The sequence below is a fragment of the Papaver somniferum genome, unplaced genomic scaffold (genome assembly GCF_003573695.1).
Source record: "Papaver somniferum cultivar HN1 unplaced genomic scaffold, ASM357369v1 unplaced-scaffold_16, whole genome shotgun sequence".
In the NCBI taxonomy this organism is placed as follows: domain Eukaryota; kingdom Viridiplantae; phylum Streptophyta; class Magnoliopsida; order Ranunculales; family Papaveraceae; genus Papaver; species Papaver somniferum.
This window is the reverse complement of record NW_020625486.1, coordinates 2,048,177-2,060,830: the sequence shown is the minus strand read 5'-3', so window position 1 is coordinate 2,060,830 and position 12,654 is coordinate 2,048,177. Positions and strand designations below refer to the sequence as shown.

The 12,654-nt window shown below is 36.8% G+C and overlaps 2 protein-coding genes across 4 annotated transcripts; both read right to left on the bottom strand.

The window, feature by feature from the left end:
• Window positions 1-696: 696 nt before the first annotated feature.
• On the bottom strand, window positions 697-2,280 carry LOC113337456 (probable cysteine protease RD21B). Its single transcript, XM_026583140.1, has 3 exons — window positions 2,109-2,280; window positions 1,362-1,441; window positions 697-1,281 (listed from the first exon to the last, which is right to left on the bottom strand). The coding sequence occupies exons 1-3, from the start codon at window positions 2,166-2,168 to the stop codon at window positions 945-947; spliced, it is 477 nt and encodes a 158-aa protein (XP_026438925.1). The 5' UTR covers window positions 2,169-2,280; the 3' UTR covers window positions 697-944.
• A 5,635-nt stretch (window positions 2,281-7,915) lies between these two features.
• Window positions 7,916-11,530, bottom strand: LOC113337452. 3 transcript variants are annotated; one of them, XM_026583136.1, is made up of 3 exons: window positions 8,832-11,530; window positions 8,496-8,744; window positions 7,916-8,173 (listed from the first exon to the last, which is right to left on the bottom strand). In XM_026583136.1, the coding sequence occupies exons 1-3, from the start codon at window positions 9,674-9,676 to the stop codon at window positions 8,128-8,130; spliced, it is 1,140 nt and encodes a 379-aa protein (XP_026438921.1). In that variant the 5' UTR covers window positions 9,677-11,530; the 3' UTR covers window positions 7,916-8,127. The 3 variants fall into 3 exon arrangements, with proteins under 3 accessions (XP_026438921.1, XP_026438920.1, XP_026438919.1); XM_026583135.1 differs by lacking the exon at window positions 7,916-8,173 and having other exon boundaries at window positions 8,302-8,744; window positions 8,832-11,192; window positions 11,283-11,530; XM_026583134.1 differs by lacking the exon at window positions 7,916-8,173 and having other exon boundaries at window positions 8,302-8,744.
• Between the last annotated feature and the right edge of the window lie 1,124 nt (window positions 11,531-12,654).

Below are 12,654 nucleotides of genomic sequence, written 5' to 3'. Positions count from 1 at the left end.
TGTAGATGTCGGATTGTTGAGTGAGTTTTAAAATCTATATAAAGTTCAGGTTCATGGAGATAATACTGATGGATGAGACGACTTATATGGCCAGACTCATCAGGTTCTGGAATGCGGTTTTTAAACCCGAGGGAGTTCGACAGCTTGGGGTGATATTCTTCATCGCATAGGACAATATGTTGGAGGGTCTGACATCCCATGAATTACAGGAGGATTTGATATATCGTGCTAGTATTTTATTCCTTTAGCTTCTGAATGGGTGGAAGATGTTTTGAATCATCTTAAAGAAGTTGGGTCTCAATGCAAGAAAGAGATTAAGTTAGTGGGTGATGTTTCGGATGGTGTAAGAGGCTTTTACAAATGAACTGTGGGAAACGTCAACTGGTCGGGGTATCTGTAGAAGCAAAAATAATTCCTTCACTAACTTGTCTAACTGCAACTACCTGTGAAGATAACATCTGTACATAGTTTTCAAGTGGTACACTAAAATCTTTGGCCAGGCTAAGGAATTTTGGGGGAAAATATTCCTGGTGGCAGCTGCAAGTTCTTAGAAACTTTAGCTTAGTGAGACTGTGGTATAATTTTCATCACTACTGGACCTTCCACCAATTCTTAAGAATCGAGATAATCTACGCAGACAGCAATTTGGAAACTAGTTTCTACTTGCCCTGGATTTTTGTTTGCCACCCAAACAGATAATGCTACTAAACCTGTGGGAGAACTCATTTCTGCTTTTGTTTATAATTTGCACAATATACTTTTTCTAGAAAGGTCTCAAACCAAATACAATTTAGAGCCTAATTAAACAAGATACAATAAAGTTTCAACCCATAGTTCCATTTGAAGTCCGCAGCACCCCCATCACTACTACCACTAGCATCCGTGAAACAGCATTATAAATCTATAATAGAACTAGATTCCTAAGACTTAGCTTTCTTAAATATTTAGATATAGACCTCTTTCTTTGGATAGACCTTATACGACAAGTGTGCACACTCATCCGGAGTCAAATCTGAAAAATAGGTTAATCCAAGAATGCAGGAAGACTTGGTTTGGTTATGTTTATGGACATACCGAGCAGATTCCTTGAAGATTTCAAATCTCTCTTTGAAAGCTTTTCTATCATCCACATCGAAATGGTGTTCATTAATTGATAACCACCTCAAAAACAGAGCAAGGAGCTTATCCTCAGAATTGATGATATCATCAGTTACCTTCACAGCTTCACGTTCCCTTGAAATTTTCAGTGCCAATTTTTGATTACAACCACGGTATCCTGAGCTGCACATGAACATAACATTTAGTAATGAGACAACAAACAAGGTACTAATAATTCGTCGCAATACAAACCAAACACAAACCTGAATATTGTGGCCACACTCCCCAATCTCCAACTCAATGGTATAGCAGCAGTCCAAGCCTTTGCACCAGTTGCAGGCAGCTGCAAAGTGAAAGGGAATTAGTTTCCACATAATAATCATGAATACTAGGAGCACCTAAATACAACCAACAGTGAACCAAAATTACACAAATCCTGATTTCTAGTTCACATCTAAAGGGGAAAAAAATGATTCTGAAAAAAACAACCAAAGAATCATGACTTCATTACTATTGCATCTGACAATATCAGATAGGCAAATCTATCCAATAGAAGTTCACTAACCAACATCAAACAAATGCCTACAACATTCGACCCTAAATCAAACGAGAACAGTTGCATCTAGCAATATTAGAAAGGAAATCTATTCCAATTGAACTTGACAAACCAACATCAAACACCTACAACTTTCAACCCCAAATCATACCGTAACAACCCAACAAGCAAACAAAATCTCCATTTTTCACTGAAAAATAGCATCTCAAAACGACAATAAACAGCATCATAAAACTACCATATAATAAGGAAAATAAGATATTAACAATCTTGGCATCACTAAAACACATGACCAATCTGTCATATATTTATGAATCCAGAAATAAAAATTTAGCGATTATGAAAAACCTCTGTCATGCCTTGCATCTGACAATCTATTCCCAACAAAACCTCCATTTTAGCATAACACAGCTATCAAATAGACAAATTAGAGGTCAAGTAAACAAAAACTTACGCATCTGGAAGCTATATTAACAGCAGATCTAGCTGATCTCAGGAGAATCGAAATCGCCATCAACAATACAAGATGATTTCAGAGCAAGATATTTTATTAGGGTTTCAGTTTTGGAACCTCTTTTTTCGCAAGGAGATAGCGCAATGGTTGTTCTGAGCCGCCCTCTAAGTAACCAGGTGGTAGAAGTTTCTGGTTCTTTTGAAGGAGGGCTTCTATTAGGATTGCCAATGAGTCCGGTTCCACCCAGATACCACAAGATCCGAAACCGGATCCGACTCGTTGAACGAGGGTTTTCAATGATCCGAGATAACAATCGATATTTTCTTTTTTTTAAAAGAAAATAAATTTTATTTTACAAAGAACTGGTTGGAAGCTTAACCACAAATTGAGCTCCAACACCTTTTCAGGGACGAAGGTGTGTATTGAACAGTGGTGGCGACCGCCTCCCCTAAAATACTGAAAATCTTCACTAATCATTGTTAAATCCTTTAATTTTTGGAAAAAGTTCCATTGTCATCCCCCTAAATAAATTGCAAATACTGTAAGGACTATTCGAAGATACTTTTTCTAAGTTTGTTAAGCTTTTTGCGAACACGTGGGGAATGGACTATCGAAAATGATTGATACACTTCGGATTAAGCACCGAAGATGCACCATAGAGACAAAGAGCAGTTGACCCACTTCCCATGGTTCTAATCCCACTGTTGAGAAGCTGATGGAGACCATTGATTTCCCAGAAGTGTATTCCATGGTCCCTAAATTCGGTGTGTCTATCAATGCTCATGGACTATTCGTCTGCACTTTTGGGTTTGACTTTTCTTAGCCTAGACACGTAATTGTGCTTGTTACATACGTGTGTCTCTTTATAGTTTATCTGTTTTAATCTTTAGTCCTTAGAAATTTGGGGATTCTGTATTGATTTTTTAATAAATTTATACAGGAAAGAATATCGAGAGATGAGAAAGAAAGGGAACAAGAAAACTAAAATAAAAGCCTCTTACCTGTGAAATTTTTCATCTTTGTTGGATTGACAAGAAAGTGATTGTATTGATCCTATTGAAGGTATTTTTTTACTTTTTATCAAAATTTGAGAGATGATGGGCCAGATTACTTAATCAATGAGGTAAGTGCATTTTGTGCTGCTAGAAATATAGATGTTCCTAATTTCGATTCTAATTATGTTCCATTAGTAAGAGGAGTTGGAGCTCGTCATCATTCGAGTACTTTTACGATTATGGAACATTATCGTGTGGATAAATTTAATGCTGCTATAGATGCGCAGTTACTAGAACTGAATAGCATGTTCAACGAAGAAACGATGAAATTCTTATCCTTAGTTCAGCTTTGGATCCTCGTGAATGGAAAAAATCATTTAGAGTTGATGATATTTGCAGATTGGTCGATAAGTTGTATCCAAAGGATTTCACGGAACAAGAGGAATTACACTTGAAGATACAACTTCGACATTATGAGCATATTGTTGTCTCTTATGAAGAGTTTAAGAAATTGAGGAATATATCTAGTTTTTGTGAATGGTTGGTGAAGAATAGAAAATCGACTACATATTCTCTTAAACATAGAGTGATAGAACTTGTGCTTACCCTACCAGTTTCTACTGCAATAACAGAGCGGGTTTTTTCAGCAATGGAGATTATCAAGACTAGACTTCGTAGTAAAATGGGTGACGAATTACTTGGAGACTCTTTGGTAGTGCATATTTAAAAAGAAATTTCTAAGAAGTTTAGCATTGATTCAATTATTGATGATTTTCGAGATTTAAAAGAACGCCTTTTAATATTTTGATAATTATCAAGTTAAATGCTTTGGTTTAATAAAAAATATTTAATGATTTGTGTAAAAAAAGATTTAGCTTCACCCCCTTGTTTGAAAATCCTGGATCTGTCCCTGCACCTTTTTGAATCACTAAACCTACTCTAATGAAAAGAAAATTACCAACTTTAATATTTACATCATGCCTAGCTATATAATTTTTCAATATTAATAAAAACTCTATAGTTTCGATACCAAGCTCACCTAAAGTTGTAAAAGCCAGGGTACTAAAACTATACCCATTAGTTGTGCAAACATCAAGGTATTTACATCCTTTTACGCTCAACAGCTTTAAGCAAAGCATGTCCCGGATTAAAACCTTCTACACCACCCCCGGCAAAAAGAGAAACCACCGTCACATCCAAAAAAGTGTCACGACCTTCCTCCCAATTGTAGACAAGAATATTCGATGGTCTAGATTCACCTCCATCACGAGATAAGAAACCCAAAGACGCTTCAAATTTATGGTGCCCTCTAACAAATATCCGCAAGAGTGTTGCGAGCAATATCATGTCTAAATTTGATACCAACATCATTAGAAAAATGTAAGGCGTGGTCACCATATACATCCATATCCCTGTTACAACACAAGCACACACTGTTTTCTTCAAAGAGGGGAATGCTTAGCCTATAACTAAGAACTGCAAAAAACTGACGCGGCCCCAACTTCTGTCCAAGCCCATTCGCAAGTATAGCAAGCAAGTAATCTTGAGAATGCTTGGTTTTATTATATTTCCTAAGCACTGAGTCACGCCTTAACATATTGAAAAATGAGGGCATGTTTTTCGTCACACCTGCAAAATACTGAACTTTCAAAGAATGCATAGGATGAGGGGAAGTAAAGAGATTACTAAGTTGATATGAATCAATACCACACACTTGAACAAAATGTTCAAAAGCCTATTGATATGCTGGACCTTTAACTGAAATATTATCTGATGTTGACACTAGCGATGTATTGCATAAGATGTTCTTCTGTAAGTGTAGGGTTTGAGAGGAAGAAGCCAAAAAACAATATTGCATAGTATCAAACATAGAATAGATAACAAGACCACCATCTATGATTGACAGAGACACTAATCTTTGTTGTAATGGCCCAAAACCTGGTCTATCACCAGTCACTAGTTGCCTCATATACTTATTAAGATAACTGTCGAATATTATATGTGCGTCTTTCACATAACTAGGAGCAGTAGTACGCATCGCAAAAGTAGAATTTAGAAACATGTGCAATTCCGGAGAAGTAGCAACTCGCTTTGTGGATCTTCACGTTTGCGTACTGCCGTCATCAACTGAATGGTCTTATGTACTCTATCGAAAACCAATTGACTGCAAAAATTAACATTTAGACTCACGTGACCACCAAGTAATTTAACTCCTATAGAAGATCTACCCATATCATATGGAAAAATATCCTTTTGCAGAATTCTTACATCAAGAGAGGGCCAAAACAATTCAGTTTTTTGTATGTTAATACGGAGACCAACAGTAGTACCTTCATTCTTAATAATATGAAAGGCCTTAGAAACCTGCATGGTATCTCCTACAATGGTACCATCACCTAAGTACCATGCCTGCAAATCAAGTTTATATTGTTGAGAGATCTTTAAAACTAGAGGATGCAAGTTCAGTGAGAAAAGTAGAGGCCCTAAAGGGTCCCCTTGTTTTACGCCTTGGCAGAAAAAAGAGTAGAAGCACCATAATATAGTTTCGCAGGAGAAGCATAACAGAATTCAACCCATTTAGAAAATACTAGGGCATTTAAGACGCACTTCCCGAAGCATGGAAAACCTGTCCACGAGGTTAAAAGCATTACTGAAATCTACAAGAAGCATAGACAAGGAGGTAAGACTACCTTTCTCATCCAATATACAATTCATTGAATGTAAAATAACCTCACCTCCACATAGTACACCAACGCCAAATTGGAAATCACTTAATTAACTGGTCATATCCTTACTAACAAGGGATGCAACAACCTTGGAAACTAGTCTTCTCCATATTGTACCAACTACAATAGGTCTAATCCCCCTCCATGTTTAAGTAAAGGAGTAAGTTGTGCGCTAGCTATAAACTGACCAAGCTGTGGAGGGCACTTACCAGCTAAAATAAGATTTACAATATCAGTAATAGATGCAAGAAGCTCATCTGCTACAGCTATTGTAGGACCACTGAGGGCGTCAAGCAATTGTTGAGCATAAAAACCATCCCTTCCACATGCGGTACCCATAGAAAAACTTTTAATTTTGTTCAGTACCATATCATTATTAGCCGTAGCATCCACCACTTCAAAATATGGAGAAGACAAAAAACTGGTGGTGGTACCGAAGAATGCTTGAGCTGTAAATCAGACAAGGTTGCATCAGTAGACGGTGCAACACCATTAGAAGTTAGAACACGGATGGTTGCAGTATAAGAACCCTGACAAAGCTTTCATCTACAAAGTCTCAAATTGAGATCATCTTGAGTATTGTTTTTAGAGAAAACTTTATTTTTAGATAAGAGATTATCATATGATAGAAAGTCCACAATCAAAGAAACACAACCATCAGTATCCCTCCATTTTGTTAAGGCCCGAGTAATAAAGGCAGCTTGAAGTTTCTTACGCATACCAGATCAAGCCTCTGCATTACTCTTGGGAGTATAATTGCGCAGAACACATACAGAAAAGAGCAACAACTTAATCCAAGCATAAATATCCAAGGGATTAAGTATAACCATGTCCAGAGTTTGTTTGAATGTTTTAGAGAAACTAAGTCTGCATTTGGATAAAGAGTGAGGGTTGTTCCCGAGAACTTTTTGCCCCAAAGCCAATATATTATGTTTTTACCCTTCTAAAGAGAATATTAAGAAAAACTTGATTACATTCCTATCATTTTATCATCGTGATTCACTATCATTATCACATTTGTTTCCAAGAACTTCAAAATGTGTTTTTTTCGAAGTGCTTCAGTATGCGACGAATAATTTTTTGTATACGAGGTTGGTATATAAATCAAACTAGGCGGCCAAAGGCTGCTCTAATTTTTTTTTCTTTTCTTTAGCGACAAGTATTAGTTACAGCTACCTCCTTCAATTGTACTCGCCCTGTTTCCTCAACTCATTCATGGTTGGTTCCCTTTTCTTTATGTTTTTTCTTGCTTCATTTCTGTCATTTTAAATATGACCAGTATGAATGTCAATTGTATTTTTCAGAATTTTGAACCTAGTTTTCTTGCTTCAACAATGCAGAATTTAACCTACAAATATTTGAAAATCATTCTTATGGATGTTGCTCACAATGACCCCATAATCAGCTGGATTTGCAACTGGAACTTGTCATTAACCGATAGTTGTGAGTATTGTGTACCCTTTTGTAGTTTCTTTCTGTCACATCGGGGTGTTTGCGATTTCAGCTAAGGTTTAGGCTTAATGTTCCACTTGCTGTGTAGTTTGTGTATCCACTTTAGAATTTTAATACTTTGGTTTGTGTTGGTAAAATGCAGATTCTACAAGAATGTTGATTTCGATTCAAGTCTCAACAAGAAGCTATTGAAGCTTTCTGATATAACCCTTGTATACTTAAAAGTGTTATGCATCGTGTACAACTTTTAATTCTTTTTTTTCGAAATTGAATAACGTTTCTGCAAGTCCCGTGTCTTATGTAAACTCTTTCTATGTTCGCTATTGCAGGAAAATCATAGTGGGACATTGTGTTTTGCTTTGTAGTTTTTCTTATGGCACCAGTTCTAGCCAGCGACTTATGTATTCGTTTCATTATTCAACTTCATTTCTGTCATCTTCAGCCAACTCAACCTAACTTGCAAGAGGTAGCTTTCGATTAAGTATGTAAAAGAAATTGGAGGCATAAAAAGGAAAATTCCTTGGTAAACTGCTACTTAAAGGATGAATTCAGGATAATTGGAGTATTATTATTTATTTTTTTCATCTTCTGTTATTCTGAAACCAAGTGTTCATTAACACTGATTCACGAATTCGTGTAACAATGAATTTTTATTTGAATTGGTGTTAACTGATATAGATTCAGGGTTTGATTTAGTGTAATTTGTCCGGAGACCGAAAACTGTCAGACTGTGGTCACCTTAGTGATAATCGCGCTAATCTCAGTGATCAACCGATTTATTCCACATTACCAGACAGTAATGTTGCACATCCATCTATCTTTGGTAGTTCACCTGCTCCGGTACCTTTAGCAACTCCTATACCAACTAATGCTACACCAGCAACTCCAGTACCTAGTAATCAAGCCATGAGTCAAGAAGAGCCGCAGATACAGGCGCAAGCTACTTCAAAGTAAAATAATTCTACACCGAATCTTGTAAATCTAGTATATAAGCTAGTAAATTTGTTAGGATTTATCTCATTTGTTTCATAAGATTTCTCTTTACTTTAGATAAGTTAGGATTCAGTCAGTTTGGTTATGTACGTATCTATCTACCTTTTCTATTTTAGTCATCAATGAAATTAAAACAACTCACAACATGTGAGAAACACAACATGTGAAAATACCTATAATAATCAGCAAGCCCATCTGGATTACATCGAAAAAGCACCCACCTTTGTATCTGTATAAATTGTGTGTAAGAGAGCGTCACTTTCGTTCCTTTTTTACCCAAAGGACCAACATCACTATACTCTGACTCTTCTCCAAGAAAGGCCTCCCAACTGGCTTGGTGATTTCCGTCACGCGGATTTGACGTGTGCTCCATGGCATACGTGACTGCTTCATTTATGAGGTTGTTCTCCTTAATAGACCCTTCAATGTATCTTTTGTTATTAGGATTGTTTTTGAACTCCTTCATTGCCCTGTATCAGTTTGTACATTGTCATTTCATTATAAAATATAGGCCAAATCCAAAATAACAACAACATATAACTAAAACATAAACTCACCTTTCAAAGGGGTACATCCACCGATATCTAACGGGTCCACAGAGCAAGGCCTCATCAGCCAAATGAACCGTCAGGTGAACATTTATATCAAAAAATGAAGCTGGAAAAAGCTTTTCCAGCACACACATTGCCTCGGCAACCATGAATTTAGACTCCTGCAGTACACTTTTGCTTAGGACTTTGGAGCAAAGCAATCTGAAATACAAACTAATCGGGTGAAGTGCACGACGCAACTCTGGGTGCTTTGGAAAAGCATGCTGAATACAAACAGGTAACAAATACTCCATAATATAGTCATGGGATTTGAAGTTACTGAGACTTGAATTCTTAATATTAACATTGTTGCTCAGGTTCGACGAAAAACCAGAAGGAAATTTGAGGTCTTTCAGAATCTTGCAAAATGATTCCTTCTCAGCTTTGCTTAAGACAAACATTGGTTTAGCAGCAACTGTACTCCCGGGTTTACTAGTAGTCCACTGTCCACAATGCAATCCAAGCTCGTTCAATCCATCCATTGCATTCCTTGATTTCATAGACTTATTACCAAAATCAAAGATCGTCTCGAGTATATGCTCCATAACATTCTTATCAGTGTGCATTACATCTACACAATGACGGAAATAGAGGATATGATAGGTCTTCAGTTCCCAAAAGATAGTCTGCTTATAGAATGCACCAGTAAGTTCATTGTCAACACCATCACCATAAGGATCATCATCGACATCGGGATCGTATGTCTTTCTTTTCGGCGCCTTGCTTCTTACCACCAATTTACCAGGTTTGTAAGTCACATTTGCTAGTTTCTCCAACGACTTATTTCCTAACAGTCGCTTTGGAGCACGCATAGTTTCATCAGCTTCTAATCCCAAGTTCTTTCCCTTCCTTAAGGATGATTACCCCTGAGGTATATCCGATAATTATAGTAAATATTCTTTCTTGCGTACAACAGATACGAACTTCGAGTCTTGTCCGCACAATGTACACAAGCAAAATAGCCGTGTGTTGTGCATCCATACATATTACCTTGTGCTGGAAAGTCATGGATACCAAACATCAAAGAAGCCCTCAGCTGAAATGATTCTTGTTTCTTCGTATCGAAAGCAGATATCCCTTCCTCAAACAGATCTTTAAGCTCATCTACTAGCACTCGGAGACACACATCAATATATTTCCCTGGTGCCTTAGGACCAGGAATCAACATCGTCATGATCTGGAACTCAGGTTTCATGCACAAGGAAGGAGGAAGATTGTACACAACCACTATCACAGGCCAACAACTATAATTCAAAGACTGCATACCATGAGGATTAAATCCATCAGTTGCAATTACAAGCCAAACATTTCTTCCCTCATTTTCAAACTCCGGAAATTTCTTCTTCACTAAATCCCACTGAGATGAATCGATCGGATGACGCATATAATCTGTAGAAACTTCTGCCCGGTCGTGCCATGTCATCGCATGTGCTATCCAAGGTATCGTATATAATCTCTTGAGCCTTGGCCCAAGGGGAAAATATCTCAATACCTTGGAAGGCTCATTCGACGAAAACTCTTCCCCAAGTTTATTAACCTTTACCTTATATCTTGGTGCGAGGCATTCCAGGCAACTTGTCAAATCTTCATTGTCCTTGTAATAAAAAATACAATGATTCTCACACATATGGATAGACTTTTCTTTCATCCCCAGATCTTTGAGCATCGACTTCATTGCCGTGTATTTTACTGGTAAATTATTTCCTTCCGGCAACCAACCCTTGATCACACCCAACAAACTGTTTACACAATTACCTGAAATCTTGTATGTTTTCTTTACATTGTGCAGCTCCACAATTGCAGTCAGGATGCCAGTATTACAACCAGGATACAACTTTTCTTCAGCTAACTGTTTGTACCTATTATATCGCTTACCCAAATCTGGTTCAGGAAAAAATTATTCAGGTTCAAGTTCTTCATTAATACCAACACCATCACCCCAGTCAACAACTCCATAAGCAACATCGATAAAGGAACCCATATATCCAACTACACCTTCTCTAACTTGCTCATCATTTTCAGTTGGTATAAAATTACCACTTGGACGCCTTATCGCACTATCACCATCTTTTTCACCATGAAAGACCCAAATAACATAACTCCTGTCAATACCCTTCTCGTAAAGATGTTTCCTCACTTCCCACATTTCCAAATGTTTCCCATTTTGACACTTAGCTTCTGAAGTTTTTTTTTTCATTTAAATCTAATTAAAAGAAAACCATCACATATAATCCATCGACAGCCACAACCCAATTCAATACTCAACCAAAGCGAATTGAATCTAAATAACTGTTCCCCTAACGGCTGATCGGATAATAAAATGTTCCCCTAATTTTTTTACCAAATTAGAAAAATCAACAGTTTAATACAACCAAAATTGATTACAGATCGAATAAGAATAGATAGAGAATCATTTACCTATCTATTCTTGAGAGAATCCGACGAATCATCACCATCATTTCCGTTAACCGTCATCTTCAGTTGCATGAAATCCAGATTGGTCGAGATGAATAGCGTTGGTGATATTGATCCAGTTTAAATCAACAGTTTCAGTGGCAGCAAACCTGAGATGAAATCGTTGTAGATGGAGATGGGTTTTTTTTTTGAAGCAGACGTACATGCGTGTTAATGGAAGAGGAGAAGACTGTGGTGTGTTAGGGTAAAAGAAGAAGAGTTTGGGTCGTGAGGAGGAGAAGACTGATTTTGACCAAGACTTTGGTGTTTTGGATAAGAATGGATTATTAGAAAAGAAAAAAAAGTATTTTATTAATATTTTAGAAAAATAAAATATTTAATTTTAAAATTTTAATGAAACTGTGATTAGTCTAATTGTTGATATGGTAGTGATAAAAGAAATTCAAATTGTGGTAAAATTTGGGGTTTGTTTTTGATATTGAAAAAATTTGGGTGGAATTAGTAGTTAGATGATAATTGTTGTTTTCAAAAACAATTGCCAACAATTATTATTGTTACTTAACTAAGTTACTAATTACTGTCATGATTCAAAAACTGCTAACAGTTATACTTGTTACAAGTCCTGTCACAGGTGTATCTGTAACTGAAAAAAAAACTGTGATAATCTCCACTGTGAGAAAATCCCGATTTTGGTGTAGTGCATAATGTCCATTCACATAATGTCGACATAAGGGAAAAACGGAAAGAAAATAATGTCGACATTAAGAAATTATTCTCACCAGGTCAGACGCCCCCCCCACACACACACACAATTAAGATTAAAATCTTTTAGGAAATAAGTTAAGAGAATTTTTGCCAAAAAGATAAGTCACACCCGAGCCCGGCGTGCATGCTTCGGTGCGAAGCACCCGCGTGTGTGAAATGTGTGATTGCATCAACTAGCTCATTGCCTAAGTCTTCTCCCTCACACAAAAGTGTGTATGACCCAAGGACCACTCTAAAATCAAAAAATTCAATTCTTATGGAGAGGTATCATCTTTAGTTTCCACTATGTGGGACTAAAGGTTCATTCACAAATAGTGAAAATGAACTAGTGTCCTTAATGACCAATAGAACATAAGTTCCAATCCTACCAAGACCAAAAAACCAAACATAAATATACACTTATTTTCTCTAACAAGACACACACACAAAAAACTCCATTCTCTATTCAAATCCTAGTACGCTCCTTGGTTTTCAATTACGTTACTGGATAATTAGACACACACTCAATTCAATCTTTCAATTACATTACTGGGTAAGAAACATACTCGATTTGTTTAGCCAAGTCTGGAGTAATGACCAGATACATGTACCCCAAAACACCCCAAGTTTC

Excerpts from the sequence above, each read along its gene's own strand:
- LOC113337456 (XM_026583140.1), bottom strand. The coding sequence starts at position 2,168 with ATGGCGATTTCGATTCTCCTGAGATCAGCTAGATCTGCTGTTAATATA. Across the intron at positions 1,442-2,108 it reads TTAATATAGCTTCCAGATGC|CTGCCTGCAACTGGTGCAAA; the intron begins GTAAGTTTTTGT and ends TTCACTTTGCAG. Across the intron at positions 1,282-1,361 it reads AGTGTGGCCACAATATTCAG|CTCAGGATACCGTGGTTGTA; the intron begins GTTTGTGTTTGG and ends GTTCATGTGCAG.
- LOC113337452 (XM_026583134.1), bottom strand. The coding sequence starts at position 9,676 with ATGCGTGCTCCAAAGCGACTGTTAGGAAATAAGTCGTTGGAGAAACTA. Across the intron at positions 8,745-8,831 it reads TGGATGTACCCCTTTGAAAG|GGCAATGAAGGAGTTCAAAA; the intron begins GTGAGTTTATGT and ends AAACTGATACAG.